The sequence below is a fragment of the Diadema antillarum genome, unplaced genomic scaffold (assembly GCF_040938485.1).
Source record: "Diadema antillarum isolate AM-2024a unplaced genomic scaffold, OU_Dant_1.0 scf00000071, whole genome shotgun sequence".
Lineage (NCBI taxonomy): Eukaryota > Metazoa > Echinodermata > Echinoidea > Diadematoida > Diadematidae > Diadema > Diadema antillarum.
In genome coordinates this window covers 912,028-938,337 of record NW_027270960.1, presented here as the reverse complement: position 1 = coordinate 938,337, position 26,310 = coordinate 912,028, and the positions used below count along the sequence as shown (strand labels likewise).

The window sequence follows — 26,310 nt, the reverse complement described above, 5'->3', positions numbered from 1 at the left end:
GTGTGAAAGGGTGTCGAGTTTCGATCAATACCTACCACCTACTGTTGTTTTATTCCTGTTTTAAAAAATGTTGTTTCACCTGATAGAAACGCGGAGATCGGGAATGTGTTACAGCTGTAGGGAAAGAGGTTTTTGTTGTGTGTTGCACTTTATGTGTGTGTGTGTGTGTGTTTGTTTTTCTCGGTTTGTTTTTCTTCTTTCTTTTTTCATAAACACCAAACATGCCCTTTCCAATGTGGCCTTGCTGGTGCTCCTCTGACTGAGTGCCCTGGCCTCTTGGAAAAAGTGCCCTTTTCTAAATGGCCTTGCCCCTCGAAAATCCTATTTCGAGGCCTGTAAAGCTGCTAGATTAAATGTCAGATGTTTGCTCTTAATTTTGGAAATGAATAACGGTAATATTCGACTCCATATTATACAAAAATAAATGTCGGATGTTTGCTCATACTTTTGGAAATGAATAATGGTAAGATTCAGCTCCGTACGGTGCTGAAATTAATGTCAGATATTTGATTTTGCGTTCGGAAATGAATAGGGATAAAATACGGCTCCGGAAGATGCTGAAATAAATGTCGAATGTTTGCTTTGACGGTCGGATATAAATGATAATGAATTTCAACTCCGTATACGATGATAAAATAAATGCCGGAAGTTTACTTTTACGTTCGAAAGTAAATAATAATAATATTTAGCTCTGGAATATGCTAAAGTAAATGTCGAATTATCCCTTTGGCGTTCGGAAATGAATAACAATAATAATAAACTTCGTACAACGACGAGATAAATGTTGGATGTTTGCTTTTGCACTTTCGAAAGTGAATAGCAATAACATTCGGCTCCAGAAGATGCTGAAATAAATGTCAGATGATTGTTTTTACGTTCGGAAGAGAATAACAGTAATATTTTGCTCCATACGATGCTAAATAACTGTCGGATGTTTGCTTTTAAATTTCGAAATGAATAACAGTAACATTTAAATGCGTTTGATGGTGAAGTTAATGTTTGCTTTGACGTTCGGAAATGAATAACAATAGTATTCAACTCCGTCCGATGATAAATAAATGTCTGATGTTTACTTTTATGTTCGAAAGTAAATAGCAATAACAATCAGCTCCGGAAGATGCTAAAATAAATGTTGAATGTTTGCTTTGGCGTTCGGAAATGAATAACAATAGTATTCAACTCAGTACGATGATGAAATGATTGCTGGATATTCGCTTTTACGTTCAAAAGTAAATGGCAATAACATTCAGCTCCGGAAGATACTAAAATATATGTCGAATGATCCCTTTGACGTTCGGAAATGAATAACAGTGATATTCAGCTCCGTACGACGATGAAATGCCGAATGTTCGCTTTTACGTTCGAAAGTAAATAGTGCTCAATAACATTCGGCTTCGGAAGATGCCAAAATAAATGTCAGATGATTGCTTGAACGTTCGGAAGTGACAAGCAGTAACATTCTGCTCCATAATTAAGATGCTAAAATAAATATCAGACATTTGCTATAAATTTAACATTTCGAAATGAATAACAATAACATTCAGTTGCGTTTGATGGTAAATGTCGGATGACGTTTGAATGTGAAAAACAGCATAACATTCGGCTACGTAGGATGCTGAAATATGTCAGATGATTCATTTCACTTTCGAAAGTGGACAGCAGTAACATTCGGCTCCTTCGATCATAAAGTAAATGTCGGGTGTTTGCTTTTGAATTTGGAGATGAATAACGGTAATATTCTGCTCCGTACGATGCTAAAATAAGTAACAGATTGTTGCTTGTACATTTGGAAATTATAAACGGTATCAATCGGCTCAGTTAGATGATAAAATAAAGAGCGGATGTTTGCTTTCACGTTCGGAAATGAATAAGGATGATATTCAGGTCCGTAAGATGATAGAATGAATGTCGGTTGCTTGGTTTTACATTCCGGAAGGTGTTAAAATACTTGTAAATGTTGAATGATTGCTTGAATTTCCACCAGAAATAAATAACGGTAATTTTTTGGCTCTTTACGATGCCAAACAAATGTCAGATGTTTACAATGTCTGCAAATGCTCCCACTTTCTCATTTCAAACATAAATTTTGACCAATTTAATAGGCATCAACTATAATCTATAAGCCTATTTGCGAAATCTTAGAACTCAGAATAACGGTATAAGATGATTAAATTTTCTCCTTATTTTAGACGTGGGTACCTGTATCACTTCAGTAATACTTGATATTTATTTTTCTATGTTTAGTAGGACCGACAGTTTTGCTTGTTTGTTTTTCTTTTCGGGCCACCAAAAAATAAAAATCAATCATTTTGGTGGCCCGATCAGGCCACCGAAATAAAAGTTAGTGTGGAGCCCTGGCCTTTTGTGGATAAAGTGTCTTGCTTAAAGGCAAATATCGGGCTTCGAGGGGATTGAAGCCGCAAACCCGTACCATGGCTAATTGATTCAGATTTTACTTAAGTACATGTACTTGAAGGTCAACTTTAGATAGACTTCTTTTTTTCTTTTTTTTTTGTGCGATACAGCTGGGGCTCCATGCGCATTTATTTACAACAACAGTATAATCGGAAGACGAGCAGAAAGAATGTCAGCACCAGGAGTAATCGCACCGGGCCGAAAGGGGAAAAGGAAAAGTATATCCTGACTCTATACCCCCCACATCGACAAGAAGACAAATGAAAAAAAAAGAAAAGAAAATGGATGGACCCACATGACGCATAATTTTGGTAAATCTGCGGGATATTCGTTATTTCATTTTGCTGTGTTCAAAATATACACCAGTATAGCTTTTCGAGTGTGATCTTAATGCGTATGAATGTTCTATGGACTTTAAGTTTATAATGCGAAAGAGGGTAACTATATAACAATTAACGACATTGATAACGCCAAACAATAGGAAATTTCAGAGTGCAAGAAAAATAAGACGTCCCGGAAGTACGCCAGACATCATAATTGCTTTTTTTGTTCCTTTCTAGCTCCACAGCATCACCTAGGAAATCGATTTGACCAAGAACAAAAGCGCGTCCCTCTTTTCTTCCTGGGCAATTACCCCGGACCCTTCCCCTGGCTCTAATCCTACCCATAACCCAAACTCCTCACCCTAAACCTAACCCTAATCTTTACTCTAACCTTACCATTAACCAGTATTTAGCGGGGGAGGGGGGGGGGGGGGGGGGGTAATTGCCCTCTGGGGTTAATTGCCCGGATTAGGTTGCAACACACAACAAAAACCTCTTCCCTGGCCCTACACCTTCCCGATCTCCGTGTGTTGTCAGGTGAAACGACATGTTCAAATACAAGAATAAAACAACAGTAGGTATTGATTGAAACTCGACACCCATTCATGCCAGCCAGGCCAGGCTGAAATGTAACTTCAAAGCACATTCCGACAGCTGGCTGGCAAAACCACATGGCAAAGGAATTTGCGCGCGCGTGTGGATTGCTCAATAAAATTGGAGGGCCTGGGAGCGGGAAAACAAGGGTGATTACTGAGTAGTCTGTGAGTTATCAAAAGCAGACCTTTCGAACAATTGCAAACGTCATGATACTATTTTGTCTTCCTTTTGGACTGAAGAAAAAAATCACAAAGACGAGTTGAGTACACGTTGTATCACAATTTTTTACATAGCCATGCAAAACGATTACTACACTCATGTTATGACAAGAAGAATCAATATTCCAAGACAAATACAAAGCAGCCTCGGGTACTGACGGTGACAAGAAACGCCACGCATTCACAATGCACGTTGGGGAGCAACAGGGAGGTGGGAAGAGACTCTTCCCGCCTCCCTGGGAGCAACATGGAGTTGGCAGGGAGGGGGGATCCTGGAGTTTGTGAGAACTTCCCGATACTCCGTGACAACAGGGAGGTGAAAGAGAGACACTCCACCTCCCTGGTGACAACACGATTGTGACGATCTCAAAGCATGGACCCTAACACGCCCAGCAAATCTGCGTGCTACTTCTCAAAAATTTGAAGGAACTTTGTCTCTGATCTGTTGAGTTGTTTTTGCTGAATATCAGGAGCTTTTCATGCCTGACGTTCAAATGGATGGTTGCCAAAAATTTCATAATCTATAAATCTCTAAGTAATTTATTTTAGGCTGTTGATGCTGCCGTAAAAACATTAGAAATTTCATAGGAACTAGTCAGGATAAAGACAAAAAAAAATCTCCGCACAAAACAAATACAAGTATCTTTTAATGTCATTGGTAGTCAAATTTGTGTTATACAGATACATTGTATGATTAAAGCAATAGGAATAGTATTAACTATTGTACACGTAGTAACACTTTCATGGTAAGTTTGACGTTTTAAAAATCGCAGGAGAGTTTTTTTTTTTTTTTAAGGAGTGCATGCAACCATTTCTAAACGTGAAGGCATGATAAAATTAATGAAAGGAGAAAAAAAAAAAGAATCAACGTTTGTAATCCTGGGTCTTCGACTTGAGCTATCTTTAATTAAACATTCCTTCTCTGTTCATCTCCAAGACCCCAGACTGTTCATGACCTCCGAGAATGCGCCAGTACGCGCGGTTTCTTCTGTTGATTGGTATCTCTCTCTCTCCACCCCTCCCCATTCCCCACTCTGGCACCTTGGCATCGTGGGATTTTTCATGTTTCTGGGTAAACTTTCATGTGAAGCGTGCCTATCAAGTCACCACTTGACTCACCTGCTGGCAGTGTAATAATGCGAGCAGAAAGTGGTAGACATTTTCTTCTGCTGCAGCTACTTTTACTGCCGAAATACTCGGCTTTGTCACCACACACTACCACCAGTTATTCGGCGAGACACACGTTGTGTATTGGAATATAAATGGACTTTTGCACCTTCCTGAATTGAGTAAGTGTCTGACCGTTGTTGAAATCGTGACATCGCTAACGTTAGACAGTCGGCGTTAGTTTTAGGCTTGCGTATGCGTGATTTCATGGGTTCAATGTTCGATGGAATATGTTGGCTGTGGGGAAAAATGTGGCTTCGAAATTTTTGCTTGCCCGATTCCATTGACTGCGCCCATGAGTACAAATTTGACGACCATGACAATACGACATTGCCAGGGGAGTTCTGCTCAACTACAAAATCTTTTCGGTATTTGATATCGCTATTTAAATGCCTTCCGCCGGCAGGAAATTGTCCGTAGTAAATATTACGAACGACAGTTACTTAACCGAGGCATCTCCGAGTCTCGCAATTTCCGAGATTTCTTGCCAGTCCACATGACAAGTCCGCTAACGCAAGATCTAAAAATTAACGCACAGTAACGATCTGTAACGCACAGTAACGATCTGTAACGATCTGTAACGATCATTCACGCACGGTGATCGTTAATTTTGTAACGCAGAAAGATTAACGCAGTAACGATCGGCGCTTGCGTTACACGTAAATTTAACGCAAAGTTTATTTTGGTATATACTGTAGAACAAAGATATTCAGCACTGAAATAGAGCCATGAAGACAGGACACCATTCTGAAGCCTGTCGTATCTCACCTCTTTCAGCCTGTCATTGAGGATGGCACTGATCTGATTTCTGGTGTATGGAGCAAAGTGCAGAAGCTGTGGCTTACATCTGGGTCTAGCTTGAAGTCTAGGCAAGATTCTGTCAGTTAGATCCAAAGCATTGGCTACACCTGGGAGAATCAACATAGGGATGGAAAAACAGGATGTACAACTTTTCTTTCATCACATAAAACTCATGATCAATTATCTTCCCCTTCAAAAAATGCATCTCTACCTGTAGGTCTTCTCGACTTGAACAAAAATCAGGAGAATGTGTCGTAAATGATATGAACTCCTGGATATTGTATTTTATTCTTGGTCATGTTAACATATTAAGAATTACACTGACCTTTGTGTCAAAAAGTAACATTTGCATGAAAATAAAATAGTTTGGGCTAACATCAGCACTCAACATGAGAACACACTTGGGAAGGATCACTCTACTGTGAGCACACCAGGCTTGGTTTAATATGGCATCTAAATGTGGCCATTGCTATGCCAAATGTCATCTATAATTCATATTTGACATAATCTAGTGGACTTGCTAGAGAACAAATTGTTCATCGCTTGTGGGCAGCATAAACAAACTACAATGATTTCAGAGACATCAAGAATTCTACTGAAAGAAATAGTTCTACTCTATCCAGACATATGGAGATACAAGGATGGGGCCTTTGTGCCATGGAATATAAAAATCCTAGTTTTACTTCTCACACCAAATCCGCCCAAAGTTGAAATTTAGGCTAAGTTTTCAATAACAAGGGTAACTAGATCTGTCGTCTTTGGGACATGATCAATATATGGTATAAGTTTGAAATTGATAAGCAGAGGACTTTCTGAGCTAACCTCTACACAACTTTTGAGGAGAAATAAGAAGAAGAAGAAGAAGAAAGAATCCATACAAAAATGGAAGGTGATCCGAGAGGATACTCGGATCACCTAAATCTGAATGTAGGCAATCATGCTTTGGCAAGAGTTTAAATAAAGACAACAGTGTTCCATGGGATAGGCATTTAACTACACTGTAAGAAAACATATGAAAGGTCAGTTTGAACAATATGAGGTATTTCTTTTATCATGGCTACTATTAAAACACTGATCAATTCAGTGCTTATTCACATCAATGGAGGGCAATTTGTCAATCAGTTGCGGGAGGCGTTTTCACATCAGCCCGATAAAAATCCAAGCTCGAGATATTTTTCGCGATCGCAAATTAGCGCGCTATTTCATTTCCTATTCACATCAGCCCAAAGAGAATTAGCCTGAAAATTTTTCGAGCTAATTCGACAGCTGAGCATGCGCAAACAGTGTCGGGTATACCAGTAGAGCGCACCCTTTTGGGTCACACACGCTAGGCATGATGGGATGCATCGCGCTAATTTCTTGAGGGGATTTCACATTATCAAATAGCGCGCTAGTTCGCTATGTTATCCCGCTATTTCAGAAATTTCCCGAGTTGGACTCGAGAAATTTTCTCGACCAGAGCGATACAATTAGCGCGCTAATTTGTGTTCACATTATCAAATAGCGCGCTATTTCGTGATCGGGTTAATTTTCCTAGTCAGAAAATAGCGTGCTATTTCGAAACATCAGACTGAAGTGAAAACGCCTGCTGAAAACATCTTGACAGAAGAATTTCATGAATTTGAATAAATATGAGAGGTGCTGTTAATCCCCTCATTGTGCACAGGCAAACTTCCTATAAGTTAGATATGTGTTGTTTTTTTACAGAAAGGGTGAGTACTTGTACTGACTAGGCAGGCTGTAGAAGGAGGGGAGTGTCTCTCCATCACCCCTACACATTCACACTACAACAACAACAACAAAAAAGTTACACAGCCCATCCTAGATATGTGAAAACTGAGCTAAAGCTTCAGGAAATGCATTTTATTCAGGCAACATGTTGTACTAAGAAAACCAACAAATATAAACTTATGAATATGCTGGAGGGTTTCAGTATAACTCCCTTTTGACTTCAAATGGTTGACTTTGTAATTTCAAACTACATGGCCACCAAATAACCATTGAGAAAGCATACTTACCAACAAGAACTAGACGAGACCTCGGTAAACTTGGCCATTCAAACATTGTGTACAGCACCTCTTGTCCCTTGGAATCTAGGTGGTCTATTTCATCCAACACCAGAAGCCTGCAAGCAAATTACAGAACAGACCATTGTCATAAGACATTTAATATCTTTTGCCATATGTAATGATCATATTTCTTAGTATGTCATTTAATCTATTTAGTATCTATTACACAAATCTGAAAGTTTAAATCACCAAGTTCACCTGTATTTCAAGAAGGAACAATGTAACATGCACACTATAGGTGATATTATGAGGTTGATTCAAAAGTGACAGGTTGCAGTGAGCTGCTTAAATAAACCACAGCCAAATAAACAGTATCCACTCAATACATACAGCCACTTGTCGACTGTGACACGCGGAAAATGTAATCATTAAGCATCATGGCAAATGAGTACCAGCCGAATTCTGTAGAGATAAAACCAGTGATAGGAACTGGATGGCTTCAAACTGCCTCTGAGCAATCTGCAACTTTACATTATAACCTCAAACACAAATTTGTTGGCTGAGAATGACAAGACGTTAAGGTGCCTCAAACACTATGGCTTTAGTGGCAACTTAACGCCCTTATCATTCTCAGCTGATGAATTATAAATTATTGTGGCTAAAAATATAGACAATGGACTGTGAATCTCAGTTCCCTGGTTCGCATCTTCTTGCTACACCTGTGGTGTCCCTATAGGCAAGGCACTCGACCCTCACGCCCAGTCCTAGTCCAAGGGACTTGACGCCATCAGCCCCATGGTCGCTTGCCTACAAACAATCATAACTTCCTTAGAAGCCACATAAAACAAATTGTTAATACAACTCAAATACATATACATACTATGTGCCCGATATCACCGATTGTGAAATCAGAACAAAATGAAATGTATATTGCATTCAAATCATAGGTACGTAGAGGCATTGTACTTACAGCATTGGACCACTTGACATGAATGTCTTCTGGAGGGCCTTGGCTGCCTGTTTGGCAGACATCTTGTCAGCAGTGAAGTCATCTTTGAATTCTTTCAGGACTTTGTTGAAGATGCCTTGGCTCTGTCTGACCAGCATGCAGTTCACAAACATCACTTTTGCCCTGCTCACGAGATTCTAGAAGGCCAGAAGACAAGACGATACCTATACTAAATCTATTCTTTAGTGGTTATGACAGGTGTGCCATATAATGCTCCTCTATAGGGAGTTAGAATATCTTGGAGGCAGAGTTTTACACACTTTGGGATACTGTATCTCAGTATAATAGTTACGTACTGTATACGCCATATATTTCGCGAGTCTAAATTTTCGCAAATCGGAAATTCCCGACATGTACGTCACATCGACATCGGGATCAGAGTCAATATTTTCGCAAATAGCACCTGACTCGCGAAATTCACGAAAAATAAAAACCTTGCGAAATATTCGGCATATACAGAAGTTTAGTGCAATTCTACACAATATACATGTACGTCAAGGTAAAGACAAAATTTGTAAGTCCATAGAGTGGGGACATACCCGTTCATTGGTACATCTGCTAGCATTTTCTTAAGATTACCGAGTCACTTCTCAAGAGTTCACACACAGATATGACACTGTGTTGCACACACAACAATGTCTTTTGCATTCTTCTGATCATAAGTCCCAAAGTACAGTCGGATCATTTCTTTTTCCTTTCTTGATCAGATTCAGAATTTATCCATTTATCTGAGAGTGCACTTGTCATTCTTACTTCCATCCTCAAACATTTAAAATAATAATACACAACAGTACATGTAGATAAGATTCACTTGTCAGTACTCAATCATCTTGTAGGGTCTGCTTCGTAAGTGAAACAGTATCAGACAATTATGATTCTACCAGATCTTATAAACAAACAATTTACCGTTTTACAAGACATTCTAGATAAACCAAATACTGAAGAAAAAGTGTGTGATCCTCCACCACCACATTTGTAATAAATTTGATACTGATTGCATCATACACATGTAGTTGTAACAACCACTACCTTGTCATTCTGAAGAATCTGCTTGAGACATGCAGTCTTCCCTGTCCCTGGTGCTCCTGACACATAGAGGCTGCCTGGTCTCTTAGCCTGGACATGGTCTTGTAAGAAGGTCTGCATTACGTGGATCTCTTTTTCTCGGCAGAGGACTCGGTGTGGCTGGGATGTGTGGAGTGCCTTCTTGGCTGAGCTGTAACACTCGTCTTCAAACAAAAAAGAGAAGGAAGGACAGACAGAAACCAATGGAAATGTTAAGCCAACAGACAAACAAAATGGAATGTAACAAGAAATGCGCTGAGATGGATGGGATTAAATTATATCATGATATGAAGATAGGATTGTTGCACATAGACTTAGGAGTGTGGGAGGTGAGTAACACCTGTTTCCAAGGCTATATTGTGATTTTAGTTGAAATTTGTTCAGCTTCATCCAAAAACTTTCTTTCATAACTTAGCAGTGTGTACACACACGCACTTTGTTGTTAGTCATCACATCTGCATGGTCATGACTACATGTATGGTCAATTAATGAAACACTTCCTTCAACATAATGTACCGGTACTAAAACATTTCATCACAAAAATTAGACTAATTGCTGCAGAGATTAGTGATTTGCAGCAGAGTATGTCAAAATCATTGAAACTGTGCTTTCTCCTGGACAATGGGATTGAAAGTGGCAAACTAAATTACACAGAATTACATTACTGATGATAATGATCTCTTCTTATGACATACACTATAATTAAGCATGAAAAAATGACTGTTATTACAAAATACGGGTATCACATTCCATAGCCAACTATGATGAATTTGATGATTCTTATCTTACCTCCTTGTAATGTAATTGGGTAAAAGTATGACTTTGTGAGGGCATACTAAAATAAAAAGAGTGCACTTTTACCATTGATGTTACATCGTAGCATCACATTGAACAAAAAGTGAGAAACTCAGATACTGCCGAATGTTTATTGCATCACTTTATTGGCAAAAAGAGTGAAGGAAAAAGATAAAATCATGCTACTGGAATACAAAGGGAAAAATAAGTTTGATTTCACTCACTTTCTTGCCTGCTGATACAGACTCTTCTGAGAGGAGAAATGAGGGAGGGTGACATTTTCGTTGGTGTCTTCAATGGAGATACTGGTTTGTCACCCTCACACAGAACCCTCTTAGCTTTGCTGGGACTGCAATGCATCGGTTCTTCATTTTCATCATTGAAACCACCTACACATAATATGAAAGTAATACATCATACTGTATGAAAGATAACCTTGCATGTGTCTACAAATCTGAAAACTCAATAGCTGGGAACAGATTTTCTGCCATGTTATTTGTCTTTTCTAGCACAAGGGACACAAGCTAACTTGTTATTTTAAGTGTTTTGTAACACTCTCACATTGACTTCATCACATTCTTTAATATCATATTCCAGGCAAACATCAGGTATCTGGCCATGAACTTGAATATTTTATAAATGTCCACTGATTATATCTGTCTTCTTTTAGAGTGGGAGAACATCTCTCATCTGGTGTCCTATTACAACCAAGACATGCTCTTGTAAATTATATCAGCCACTACTGGTACAGCTGTATTTCATTTCCTTTATGAACTCCCTACTGCTACCATGTCCATGAAATCATCCATCGTTGATACACAGCACACACTGTACCTGGATTTGCTCTCTTTCTGGGGGACTTGGATGGTGATGAAGTCACTTTACTAGAGGCTTCCTCTGAAACTGACATAAAACACATTTAAACTTAGAGAAACCTGCCTTGCTGAAGAACTTTAAAACTGCAATCAAAAGATGATAATCAACATGTAATATCACACATTACAATCTACTTTAAACAAGTATCATGAATGTATAATTTGATGTTGTTTTCATACTCTAGACAGATTACTTCACAAGTTTTTGACAGAATTCAGATAGACTCAAATGATTTGGGCTCACACAAGCATTTATCTGAATTCAAGCTACTAACTCATAAAAAAAGGATTTTCAGAAGAAAAGTTTGGATATAAAACAAATATTTGTTTAAAGAAGATTATAACAGATCAATCATTTGCATTCAAATGCAAAAATGCAAATACAAAAATGTATTCCATCATCTCCATGGTGGAAAAATGCTAACTTTTCTCTGGAAGAAGGCTAATACTTCTTTCTTATCCTGCCACTAATCAACATAAAATTCAATCACTTGCAAAACTACCTCACATGTCCCAATTCATGAAAAAATGCAATAACATGTACAATTTGTATGAATATGGCATGTACATTACATACATTGAACTACATGTATACCCGTACAAATAATCCTTGGCTCTTGCCGTTTTGGATTCAGAGAAGCAGTATAACATTATTTGATTATATCTATTTCTCTTGGGTGAACATCTGTTTGGCTTTGGTGAATTTCACACATTCAAGATACAGTGCCCGTTACTTGGTACTGTTTGGTGACATTAATTTGCTTACAAAGGAATGAAAACTGCTTTTGCTGACAGACTCATGCCAGTGTATAATTTGAGATACAAATTGTAAATACCTCTTTGACTTGGCAAAACTCTCCTGGTGAGACGTCCATTGGCATTAGTTTCCTCAGTGGCTGGCCCTTGTCTTCGTGTTTCCTGCACTGAGCTAAGCTCTTGTCCACATGGAAGGTGTGACAAACTTTTGCTGTGACTGCAAGGCTTGCTTTCTGGAAAGGTTGGTACAATGTTTGTTTTACTACCTTTAGGAGCAGAAGTCTTGTACGTCTTTCTGCAAGGAAACGACAGAGTTGATTGTCGTCTGCTCCGTGTTTGAACAGGCATCTTAGCTTGCAAAGGGCTCTTGGAGATCAAAACTGAAATGTGAGGAGAAAGAAAGACAATAATCAGAAACTCAAAATGTTCTACACAATTGATGTAATTAATCTATGTCATTCACTACACACTAAGAGAATTGAAGCACAATTTTGCAGTCTGTTTTGCTTTTCTGCTGCAAGCTTGAGTCTTACTTAGTGATGGTGGCACTATCCTGAAATCGATCACCACTCCATTCACCAGTATTCATTTTGTCACTGCCGATGACTGCTATCCACCACCATAGACTTTGCACATACCGGTAGTGAAGACGTACTCACACAACTTGACCAAAAGATCGGTCTGTATCTGGTCGTCGGGGATATGTTCCGCAGAGACTGCGTCTGGCTTCATGGAATCCCCTCCTATCCTATGTCTATGGAGGAGAGCGATAACGTCGAAAAAATAAAAAGATTTCTCCTGACAGACAGATCTTTCTATCGCAGAACAATTCGAGGGGACCAATACCACGATTTAGCCATGATGGTTTGCACAAGAATTAAAGCCAAGATATAGTTCCCACAAAACTCAAATTTAACCTTCCACCATTTGCAGTTGGAATTGAATGTAGACATCGAATGATTGTATGTGATGATTGACCCTACTGTAGGCCCTAACCCCGATATGACACGAACGTGTCATTGTCGGCACCAGTGCAGTTGCTCTGCACCTAGACAGAAAGATCCGTCTGTCCAGAGGACTCTTCTATATTTTTTGCCATTAACGCTGTCCTCGAGGGGATCCGTGAAGCCAGACGCAATCTCCGCGGAACATTCCCCGACGGACAGATACAGACCGATCTTTCGGTCAACTCTGCACCTAACCCCGTCGCGGGGCGCTGTAACATCCGTATGGGGTCGCTGCTGCGGTTACTCTGCACCCTGCCCAATAATGCAAACCCCGGGGAGCTCCTTGTAGTTTGTACACAGTTATTTCGCATTCGGGCTGGTCGCCGTTACCTTGCCCACAGCGTGCAGCAGTGATATATGCAGTTGTGGCCAGAGGCCTGGAGGCTTCACACTTGACTTAGGCTCTAATTGGCTTGTTATTGAGCATTAGATCTAACGTTATGTGAAATAGCAGGGTTGGTTTATGGTACTCGAGCAGTATTACTCCTGTGTCTTGGTCCTACGGGGACTAGTCTATATCTAGCTTTCTGTTTTTTTAACATGGTTTAGATCTAGACTAACACAAGAAGTTATTCAGTAAAGTCATATCTTGACTCCAGAGCAAGGCCCAGTACCCAGCAGGGCAAGTTACATGTATTTACTGAGAAGACTAGTCTAGAATCTAACGTTAGTTTACTAATCGCTTTTTAGTTTTACCACGCGCTGCAGATTGATCGAACTCACCTCTATTCTCTAAATTTGAGTGTTTTAAACTTTGAATGTGGATGTACACGTCCAGTCCAGACAATCCTTGTTCATATGCATGAAAAAAATGGCGAATTGACAGAGAAACGCTTCCACTACGAACGTGTCACACACCGGAGTACAGGCTCGTTACAAATCCACTCGCGAGTCGAGCGAGAGCGACGCGACACAAGCTCCTCTTCGTTTGTTCCGGTGCATACAGCTGCAGCCACCACCTACAGACTTATAGGACAGTGTACATTGCATTGTCCACCGGCGGCCACAGGTACAATGTATGTTCATTCATTCCCGCTACGAACAATCCGCGCGAAAACGCTGTCAGCTGATTGCACAAAATAATGGAACTAGCCGATGTGATTGGTGGAAGGCAGGAGTTGCTGTTAATTATGCACGCCTGGAGCGTGGCCATTTAAACATGGCATGGCCAATTTAAAAGAAAATATTTTATAATAAAAAAAGTATTTTAAATAATTATTTTTTCATAAATAAAGGTGTTAAAAATTAAATATAGCATAAATAAAAATTTTTAATTTTTTTTTATTGCTGTGAATTTTATTTTAAGATGACATAATATGATATTTTATATGTACAGTCAAGATGTAATGAATATTCATAAAATAAGTGTCTAACATCTTTGGAGTGAGTTCAGTGGTGTACACGGTATCTAGGCACTTATTAGAATAATAGAAAACCTACTGAAATTATGTGCATGCAGAACTCCTTCATATAGATCTTAGGTTTTTTTTTTTTTTTTTGGTTTTTTTTTTTGTGTGTAAATAGTCCCGTTGTGTTTTGATAAGGAATTTGTACAGGGAATGAATGAAGAAATAAAAAGTATTGAATTACAGTGGTTGACGGAGTTTGATACTAAATCTTCTTTCTGGGATTTTTTAAAGATGAAAATGAGAAATTTTGCAATGAAATTTTCGAAGAAAAATCAAAGGAGAGAAGATTAAGTATACAGCAATTGGAATATGAAATAGATATTTTGGAGAAAGATCTTCTGTCGTCTCCTGATAGTGGTGGAATTTTAGAGGATATAGAGAGTAAAAAAACGGAATTGAAGAAATTGTATAATGTGTACTAGTATACGGATGGATTAAAAGTTAGGTCAAGAGTGGTCTGGTATGAAGAGGGTGAACAGAATCAAGAGTATTTTGAGCAGTTGCTCAACTCGAATAAACAGAAAACGGTTATACGGGAATGTGCGATGATAAGGGAGATGTGATTAGAGAGAAGGATGTAATAATGTGATTGATCAGAAATTTGTATAGAAATCTTTATTCAGAGAATGAATTAGTGTGTGATGATTCAGAGAAAGTGTATTTTGTAAAGATATTCCTCAATTAAGTGATGAAAGTAAGAGTTTTTGTGAAGGAAAAAATTATTAAAGAAGAATGTTGGGAGTGTTTAAAAAGTATGAAATTAAATAAATCACCCGGGAATGATGGATTAACAGTTGAATTTTATCTTACATTTTGGCCGCAAATAGGAAGTTTATTAGTTGAAGTTTTTAATGAAGCTTTTGAGAAAGGTTGTTTAGCAACGTCTCAATAACAAGGTGTAATAACACTGATTGAAAAAGAGGGCAAAGATCCATTATTTATAAAGAATTATAGACCAATTACTTTGTTGAAGATGGATTATAAGATGCTTTCTAAGATAATGGCAAAGCGAATAAAGGGAGTCTTACATGAGATTGTTCATTTGGATCAAGTTGGTTATATAGAAAACAGGTATATTGGTGAGGCTTTGCGTTTGATAGATGATATGATTTTTTTATTGTGATAATTATTGTGAAGAAGAGGCATATTTGATAGCAGTTGATTTTGAAAAAGCGTTTGATTCAGTTTCGCACAAAATTTTATTTAAGGTATTGGAATTATTTGGGTTTGGTGAGTCGTTTTGTTCCTGGGTAAAAATCGTGTATAATGGAATTGGTTATAGTTGTGTTATGAACGGAGGTGTTTCGACAGCTTATTTTGATATAAAGCGAGGGGTGAGGCAAGGCGACCCATTATCACCATATTTGTTTTTGTTAGTAATTGAAATTTTGGCGCAGGCAGTGAGAAGGGATAATGGGGTTAGAGGTATTCAGTTTGAGAATTTTGAGGTTCGGCAAGTTTTATATGCTGATGACATGACTTTATTTGTTAGACATAGGTGATAAATTATCAGAATACAAGAAATATTTAAGGATTTTTATGAATTATGTGGTTTGAAGGTGAATATTGATAAAACAAAGGTAATGAGGATAGGGAAGAAAAAGGGAGGATATGAGAGTATTACCCATGGGCAATCTTGAAACTGAAAATAAAGATTTTAGGAGTGTATTTTGCATTGGATATTAAGCTCAGAGAAGAATTAAATTATAAAGAGATATTGAGTAAGATTAAAAGACTTTTGGGATGGTGGAGACAAAGAGATTTGTCTGTGATGGGAAAAATATATTTGCTTAAAACATATGCTTTGTCTAAATTATATTATGTTTCTTCATCAATAGAGGTTCCAAAGTGGGTAGTGGCAGATATTGATAAAATTTGTTTTGAATTTAAAGATCGAATTAAAAGGGTTATCAATTTTGTTATCATTAGGATTATAGTGAGGGCGGCCTTAGAATGACAAATTTTGAATTATTTGTTAAGAGTCAAAGAATTATGTGGTTGAAGCGATTGTTATACGGTGAGAAGCTATGGGATGGAAACTTTTTTTTGATTAATTTTAGACTTGTGGGAGGAAGATTCATATTTTTGTGTAATTATACGATTATTAAAGCTTAAAGTACCATTGTTTTGTTTAAAAATTTTGAGGGCATGGCAAGAAATGGAGAATAACCGAAATTATCAAGAAGGTAAGATCAATCCAATCATTTTTAATAACAACTGTGTAAAGGGAAAATGATTTTTTGTGAAAATTTGTATAGGAAGAATATTTATTTAGTATAGCAAATTTTGGAGAAAGATTGTATGAGATCAGCAGTACATTTTCACAGGTTAGGATTAGATTGTGAAAATATAGTTAAAGTTTGGAAAATAGGGGAGGTTGTTGTAAGAAGCCAGAAATTTGAGGGAAATATATATGATTTTTATTCTGTTGATAAAGAGGTATATAACATTTCTTTGAAATTTTTGAAAATGTAATTTTATCGAAAGATGTTTCATTTAGAAAGGTGTATGAACCCTTAGTTACAAATTTACAGCAATCGTATATTTTACGAATGAAAGATGGCCAAAATGATTATTTGTTTTCGAAAAAGGAAATTACACATTTATTTCTAAGACCAAGAATGACAACACTTCTAACAAAACTTAGGGAATTTCAGTATAGATTATTACATGGAGTTGTTTATACAAAGGAAAATCTTTTTGAGTTTGGTTTCGTTGCAAATAACCGGTGTTCTTTTTGTGAGCAATCGGTAGAAACATATAAACATTTATTTTGGGATTGTGTGTATGTTAAGAATTTGTGGCAGAAAGTGATAGATAGGTTTGAGATGGCAGATCTTCGAAATATAGAGTGGAGAGATGTTCATTTTGGTGTTATGGGAAGGGATCCAAAAGTGAAATTTTATAATACAATAATTTTCATTTTTGAAATATATTATTTTCAGATCTAGGTCGGAGGGAAAATTCCTACTTTTGAGGAAATTTGTAAAAGAATAATAAGTTTTCGGGATGAAGAAAAAGAAATTGCTTTAAAAAGAAATAAGTTGGGATGACATTTGCTGAAATGGGAAAATGTTTCTGACACAAGAGCTTAAGTATTGTTTTGTTTTGTTTTGTTTTTCTTTTTTAGTACAGTGTAGATATCAGTGGTGAAGGCAATAATGTGTTATTGGCCGCGTGCGGGGAGGGGTAAGTTTTTGTTTGGCATAAAGGTTATAGGATTTCATCGGCAGTTAGGCGTTTGATGAGTTTTGTTTGATGAATTTGAATGTGAATTTGGAGCGTTATTTGGGTGCGGGCGGACGATGCTTTTCTGCATAATTAGATACGGTCCATTACACGCTTGTATGTTTTACGTATCAATCAACATTTGGAAGTCGTTTTCATTAGGAAGGAAGGTGGTATCGCTTCGGGTGTGTTTGTGTGTGCACTGTGTATGTGTGTTGGTGTTTGGTGTGTGGTATGTGTATGGTGGTTGTGGGTGTATGTGTTTGGTGGTTGTGGGTGTGGGTGTGGGGTATAGGTTTTAGTGAATCGGGGTTGGTGGGGATGGGGATTTGATTTTCAATGAAATGATTTAATTCTAGCTTTGTATAACGTATTTTTGTTGTTTTTTTATGTATATACCCTTGTGAGAGTGAGTAACATGATTCAGTATAGTCAAAGAATATATATTTTTTTATACATGTCAATACTTTCTCGTGAATAAATGGTCAGTAGGATTGATTTATAATCGAGTTGTTATGTTGAAGAGAGATGATAGCAGTATAAGTTGATAAATGGATTTGTGTTTTGAATGGCATTTGTACCATTTTATGTTAAAGGTACACCCAGAATGGGTTGATTTATGAATGATTTGAATGAAATCAATAAAATATCATTGCCAAAAAAAAGTGTGTGTGTGTGTGTGTGTGTGTGTGTGTGTGTGTGTTTAATGCTGACGATGATATGACTCCTATGGAAATAAACCTACGCAAAGAGCAATTCTACACCATGGTCATATAATTATGTTCACTATAATTCACAATCAGGAGCCGCGAATTCTTTCTTTTTTTTGGGGGGGGGGGGGGGGAGGGATTGGTCTTTTAAGGGGAAGAGGGTAGCGCACAGAACAAATCGAAATACATGTAAATTGTTTGAATTGGGAGAGGGACTGGGGCTGAACTCTCAGTATGTTACGGGCGTTATTTTGTTTTTCATGATTTATGTTTTTATTATTGTTTTTAAAGAACCAATTAAGTGTCCCCCCTTACGCGCCAAGTGATCGAGTAAAATCAGACGCCATGACAGTTACACATTTCGATAGTGCACATGTTTTCACAGAATACTGATACAGATTACAACCACAATAGATAACTTGGTTGAAGAATTGATGCGACATGTCATCAACTGACAACTCTCTAAATCCTAGTCCATTCTGCGCACTAAGTCTAGAGGATGGTAACAACTTGTAATTTGACTATATACCAAAGTCAGATTTTGGGCCTGACCATGTTTTACAATCTGTCATTTTTTAAAATCATTTTACTGAGATGTGATTTTCTTTGCCCTATATATTTCTAAGGCACTGAATCCAAATCTGGATGATGCACGCAACTCTTATTAGTGATCCTTGAGGGTTTTGAGACTTTCGAGATGGCCGCTAATATAGCCGCCAAAATATCTCCTTGCAAATGGTGAAATATTGAAAAGAATAATTGGGGCTACAAAAGGTGAAAATGGAAAAGATACGTTATGATTGTCTTTGACCTATTTTAAGAGTGTTGAATCTGAATCTGGATGATGCAAGAGATATGCAAGAGTTGCATCAACTATAGACTCAAGTCCAGCACCTCGAAATTGTGAAATCACTAAAAAAGGCATTGGACGGGTGGTGACAGCACAAGGTTTAGCCTCAAGTATAGACCTATGGTATCAATCCAGACCAAAACTATATACAGTGTATTTCAAAACTGCAGCTCATATAGTCTAGTGGGATTTCTGAAAAAGGGCTCTCTAAAATGGTGTTAGAGGCATTTTTGAGTAAAAGTTGGGAACCGGTCTCTTTTACCTAATTTGAGTATGCTGAATCCGAAAAATCCGGTTCCCAAGCGAAATTCACCGATCTTGACCATCTAATTTGCATAAACAAAATGGCTGCCAAGCTACAGAAATTATCAGTTTCAGATACGCATTTTCTAGCAATTCTTTGCAAACAAGCTGGAAAAAGTGATTTGAAATGTTTGTACAGAGTATAGAATTATCAATTTATAAGGGATAAACGTTTCTCAGGTGGCAAAAAGTATATTTTATTCATAATCATGCAAATTAGGACTGAAATATGCAGATAAATATATATATATATATATATACATTAACACTGGAAGAGTAATTTTGACATTTTTTATTTCTTGAGAGGCAAATTAAATACTAAATATGTAGACTTTAAGGATTTGAGGGTCAGCAAAACTCCGGTTTCCAGCGAAATTCACCGATCTTGACCATCTAATTTGCATAAACAAAATGGCTGCCCAGCCACAGAAATTGTCAGTTATTCAGTTTCGGACACGGATTTTCTAGAAATTCTTTGCAAACGAGCTGGAAAAAAAGTGATTTGATATTTTGTACATATAATAGAAGTAGCAATTTGAGGGATAAACGTTTCTCAGATGGTAAATAGCATATTCTACTCATAATTATGCAAATTAGTACTGACATATGCAGATAAATATATATTAACACTGGAAGAGTAATTGTTACAATATTTTTCTTGAGAGGCAAGTTAAACACTAAAGATGTAAACTTTAAGGTTTTGAGGGTTAGGAAAACTCCGGTTCCCAAGCAAAATTCACCGATCTTGACCATCTAATTTGCATAAACAAAATGGCTGCCCAGCCACAGAAATTGTAAATTCCAGACACGCATTTTCTAGATTTTTTTTTTTTTGTAAACGAGCTGGAAAAAAGTGATTTGAAATCTATGTACATAGAATGGAATTAGCAACTTGAGGGATAAACGTTTCTCAGGTGTTAAATAATATATTTCTTTCATAATTATGCAAATTAGTACTGAAATATGCAGATAAATATATATTAACACTGGAAGATTTTTTATATTTTTTTTTCTCTTGAGAGGGAAGTTAAGAATATTAGATATATACACTTGAAGGTTTGGAGGGTTAGATGAAATCTGAATCCCTTCTCAGTGGTATCAAAATAAATGAAAATACATGTATTGTATCGGTATGGAAATTATATGCAGGCTTCATGAGTTTTATGCGCATGCAGTTCATCAATAGTCTATATACCCTGGTAAAATTTTATTTTTCACATCTTTTAAAATGGTCCTTTTGGATTTTTTTAAAGAATTCAAGTTAGGAACCCGATTCTTAACCAAAAATGATTGCGCTAGGGCTAAAAAAAAACAAAAACAAAAAACAAAAACAAAACAAAACAAAACAAAAAACGGGTCTTTTTCAAGCGAATGAACTTTAAAATCTAATTTGCATAATACATACAAAATAGCTGCAATATTGCCATAAAATTGTTAATATCATGCAAAATATTTTGAGTACATCGATAATCGCAAAACGAGTTGATGAAAACTCTCTCTACACGGATCATGACTGAACTTTTTAATGGGGGGGGGGGGGGGAAATGTCATCGAACAATGCCATTTTATTCATATGCAACATCCATTATTGTATTGTTCCAATATGCAAATCTATAGCATTAGCACGGAAATTCTATTTCCCAGTTTAATAACCAGATCATGGTAATCATATATATATATATATATATATATGATAATAAAGATTACATATGATTATATATAGCAAACATTCGTCTATAGGTTGAAATGGATAGGTGGTTTTATTCTATTTTGTCTTATGAAGTGGTTTTTTTTTTTGGTTAGTTTTTCCAAGTCGACGAAAAATACCTTTAATGTCACAACAAACATTACTGATGCCCCAGTGAATAAACAAAATTATGTTGCAAGTCCGTTAGATATATAAGACTGGAGAAGGATCCATTGGAAAGTTAAGTTTGTAGAATAGCCGCGATCACACACTGGCAAAAGATCAAGAAGTTTAAGATCGCGATCTCCAAGATCTCAAAAGGCGCGGCCAAATTGCCAAAATATCGAAAAGTTTCAGATCGCAGTCTTTAAGATCTTGAAGTTTTTCAAGTGCGTGTGACTGCAAACTTTCCGCGAAACTTCCCACTACAACTAGGGATATTTCATTTTATAATGCTGTCCTCTCCAAACTTCTCGATCTCTTTCCAGTGTGACCGGACAACAAAAGATCATGAAGACGTCGCGATCTTAAACTTTGCGATCTTTTACCACTCTGACCGCGCCTTATCATGATAAACTTTAATAACGATGTTAGAATAGCAGTGAGGGAGAAGAAATGGAAAAAAAGACGTGTGGCACACATCCACCTATATTATATCCTTCTACATCTGTTATAAGAATGTAACTTAGTCAACTTCCAAGACAGTTCGAACTCTGAAATTGCATCGGCCAGTGCAATCTGCGAAATAAGGGGTTTACACCTTCCTGTTCCTTTTTGTTTTTGTTTTCAGTATACTTGGATAACATGCCGCCAGTGATAACCACCAAGTATGATGCATTTCAATTTATTCTTAACTGGACGACGCCACGCTCCCTTGTCTGTCTGACTTCTGATATCAGATCATAGAAATTCTTAGCAAACAGGCCTCTATAGTAGATTGTAAGAAATATAAGGAATAATGAATACTCATTAGAAACCATGTTACATACAGATGATTCCACTTCATATCAGACGTAAATGGACGTCATTTTGCCTCTCATTATATGGTTTATCAAGTATAGTTTTTGAATATCCACATTATCACTTGAATTTCTGCCCAAGAATTAGGATATGGATCTTTTCATGGAGGACCTGGGTTTTCCATTACCTTGCGAACATGAAGTTACTTTTGTTTCCTTGAAAGATAACATCTATCCGATAGCTACCTTAAAGAGGCCTTCTTCCGTATAGATACTGGAGTTGTGCTTTTTCTGCCAGACTGATACTGACAGTAGCACTCACAATGACTCACAATCATCAAGGATGCTGCTTGTACGAGAAAAAAACTAAAGGGTTCCAAGAACATGGTTGTTATCAGTCGTCTTTATAAGAATAAACTTATATTCGATTCAAAAGACGCATCACACAAGCTCGTTTGGCACAAAATATGTTCCGCCATTTTACCGACAAAAGTATACTGGACGCTCGAAAAGCAGTCCAACGACAATACTCCAGTATCTTAAAAAAAGTAAAAAAGGAAGAAAATCCTGCTCACTGTGCCAGACCTGATCTTTCTTCACCAGTAGACATTGGATGGGAACGTTTTGATCTGATCTACAGCCTGTACAACTGATATATCTAGCTCCAATCCTGCAAATTTGCCTTGAGGGGATTTCATGTGCATGCGAAAGCATTGCAGAACATGTCGATGCAATGTCACAAATTAGGCCTACGATGTACAGCCGTGTGTGCATGTTAGCAACAATGTGATGATGCAAACCTTGCATGAATGCAGATCAATTTAGCTCGATTGAGAAATAGACTTTTTGACTCAGATTATGTTTCTTTTCAGCCAAAATAATTATAAAGGTGTTGATGACTAGAATTACAAAGTTCATCCTACGTTTCTGTTTCCGACACTGTCCAAGATATCAGGATTTTTCTTACAATTTTTTTTTTGTTTTGCTTGAGCCTGCAGAGTGGGTAAAGAGATAGATTTAAAAAAAACCCCCATAAATTATGACGAGATTTATGAAAGTTGCCACTTGATTTTAAATTCAACAGATTGAAAATAATTATAAACCAATCTATCCAATGAAAACGACAAAGTACAGGGTGGAAAAAGCGACCTTGCACTAATCCATAATGTAATGTATAGTGATGTGATTGTTCGATAACTTTGATGGCAAGACCTTGTTTTGGTGGTGAATATGCATATAGAAAATGGGTGAATATTTGCATAATTTATTATGCAAATGAGATGATAGATGTGTGTTGTTTACTAGTTGCAGTTAATTTTTGCAGCTCTTAATCACACCAGGAATCATTAACAGGTGTTGATATTGTTATAACTGTTATGAAACATATTCATATATTGCGGCAGTGCGTTGTAGAATCTCGAAACCTGCCTGGTCTACGACCTCTTGAATATCAATTTGCAAACATATTTCATTTTAGTATCATTCAGTTCTCCTTTATTGATTGATTCCAGTACTTGATTTACTTCAGACTCTGACGACATCATTATGTGCAAAGTGTTTGCCCGATATCTTAGCTGTATTTTAGTACGCCAAGGTACATTTTGTTTTAGGGAATATATCCATAGAAAATTTGTATAATCTATATGCAAATTAGATTATTGGGGTATTTCTAATAACTGTGTTTTTTTCTTGTATCTCCTTTATCACAAAAGAATCATCAACTTACGTCTTGATATTATAACTATAATGATTCAGATTCATATATCGCGGCAATGTGTTGTAGAATCTCGAAGCCTGTCGTAGTAAAGCCTCTTGCGTACCAATTTGCATACGTTATCACAAATATTGTTATTCATTTTCTTATTCTGAATTGGTTGATTCCAACACTCGATTTTCCTCGGACTCGGATGACACCATGAACACTTTGTTTGACCGATAGCATATCTATATTTTTCACTACGCCAAGGTACATTTTGATAGCAAAACTTTGTTTTAGGGGAAAATATGTTTAGAAAATGGAAAAATATTTGCATAATTTATTATGTAAATGAGATGCATGTTTTGTTTTAATACGTAAGGTTGGTTCTTGTATCTCTTTAGCGCACTAGGAATCGTGAACCGGTCTTGATACAATGACAACTATCTTCAGAATTATGATTCAGATCCATATATTGCAGCAATGCGTTGTAGAATCTAGGATCCTGCCAGTTATGTATCCTCTTGTGTACCAATTTGAATAGATATTTGCATAAGTGTAATTAAATTCTTGAATTGATTGAATTCTTTTGAATTGATTTATTTTGATTCGACTCCGGCGACACAAAGTACTTTTTGTTTGCCCGGTAACTTGTTAAAATGATTAAAAACAGAAGTGAACACGTAGGTACTATACATGTGCATATATATGCGGTAATGCATTACTGTATCAGCGGCAACGCCTAATTTGCATATTTCACTTCTTAATTTGCATATATAAGTGAAAGTTATGAACAAATGATGACCTAGATATTGTCTTTGCACCTTAATTTCTGAAATTACTACTATTGCTGCATGTCTAGGGAGATGTTATGAAAATTAGATCATCGAATCACCTTAAAAAGCAATGAATTGGCGGCCATTTTGTTTATGCAAATTAGATGCTCTTAGACTCAAAATTCCGCTTGGGAACCGGGATTTTTGGATTCAGCGTACTTGAATTATACAAAATAGACCGGTTCCCAACTTTTACTAAAAAATGCCTCTAACAGTCATATTTTCCCCAAATCCCACTAGACTAATATAACACATTACAACAGGCAAATCAATCAAAATTCGTTTGTTTGTTTCCTGCGTAAGGGCCCTGTTTCATGAAAAAATGAAAGTTGATATGATAGCAAAGCAACTCTTGCTGGAATGGCAATTGTCATGACAACGACAAGAATCCAGCTTCCTGATTGGCTGTTGCTATTGGAAATTGTCATTCCAGCAACGGTGAGTTGCCACATAACACCTTTCATGAAATGGGGCCCTGCACACTACACCTTCCCGGTTGGTAGCCTGCCCTGTAGTCCTACCGGTATACCCCCGAAAGAAAAAAAGAGATTGAGTGAAGCGTTGTTATTGTTTGCAATGTCTTACCCACGTTGTATAAATTTCAAACCACCATGGTACTAGTACATTGAAGACGCGAGAAACTGTGAGTTCATTAACAACAAAAACAAAAAAAGAATAAGAGCAAATCAAACAGGGACAAAACTAAAGAAAGAAAAGGAGACATACAGTGTCATTCAATACCATGTACTAGTATTTTACACTTGATCAGTGTTTATACATGAAGAATGGGAGGGGTGTGTCACTGTGTGTGTATGTGTGTGGGGGGGTCATAAAAGAGACACATTTGATTTACTGCGTCTTGAACATCGATAAAAGAAAAGATGACTGGTAGTCATCTGGTACCGACTGTAAAAATGAACTAAAGTCGGTGGGAACAACGCAAAGACATTGTTATGCAATATACGATCCCCTGTGTTGTGTGTCTAGCATTGTAAACATTATAATTCAAGGCAGAATTGCATCCATATTGGAGTTCAAGGGGTAGTAGTCTTTAGTCTCCACGGTTGCACCATATGTCGCTCATCGCATGCAAACAGTGGCCGGGCCACCTAAATCCTGCTTGCCTCCACCATATCCACATACACTTGTATCTGACAGTTTCCCGAGGAAGTACGAGTGTTATTCAGGTACTAGTAACCTAAAATCGATATTATAAATTGCCGATACTTGCAGGTGTAGTTGCTGTTTCTGTTGACGGCATATAGATAAGACTCATAGTACATGTACTGAAGTCTTAAATCTCGTTCGAAGTCTTGGAGACCTAGTACCTATATGCTGGGGGATGATTGTTCCAATTCTTGTGGGATTCATTAAGAGTACGGTGGTACTAGCTTCATACTACTGGCCACTCTGCGGTGCATGCCGGGCTACCACACCGGCGGCGCTGAGCTGGGCGGACTTGGGTACCTACCGTATACCGTCGCGTGCCCTACTAGTACTCGTATGTACCGAAGCCGTGGAGCAAGGAGTGTGTAAGAGTTCTGTGGTATATAGGCCCTACGTGGACGACGTATAACATACGGTGCGGTACGCAT

General features: G+C 37.3%; 1 protein-coding gene across 1 annotated transcript in view; it reads right to left on the bottom strand.

Moving 5' to 3' along the window:
- Positions 1-13,958, bottom strand: part of LOC139717017 (cell division control protein 6 homolog) — a 68,923-nt gene extending 54,965 nt beyond the window's left edge. Inside the window, exons 1-8 of the mRNA XM_071628533.1 lie at positions 13,761-13,958; positions 12,111-12,410; positions 11,234-11,302; positions 10,624-10,788; positions 9,569-9,768; positions 8,501-8,676; positions 7,540-7,646; positions 5,489-5,628 (exon numbers count right to left, since the gene is read on the bottom strand). Coding sequence (XP_071484634.1) covers positions 5,489-5,628; positions 7,540-7,646; positions 8,501-8,676; positions 9,569-9,768; positions 10,624-10,788; positions 11,234-11,302; positions 12,111-12,378 — 1,125 coding nt within the window. The 5' untranslated portion in view covers positions 12,379-12,410; positions 13,761-13,958. The remainder of the gene's footprint in view (positions 1-5,488; positions 5,629-7,539; positions 7,647-8,500; positions 8,677-9,568; positions 9,769-10,623; positions 10,789-11,233; positions 11,303-12,110; positions 12,411-13,760) is intronic.
- Between the last annotated feature and the right edge of the window lie 12,352 nt (positions 13,959-26,310).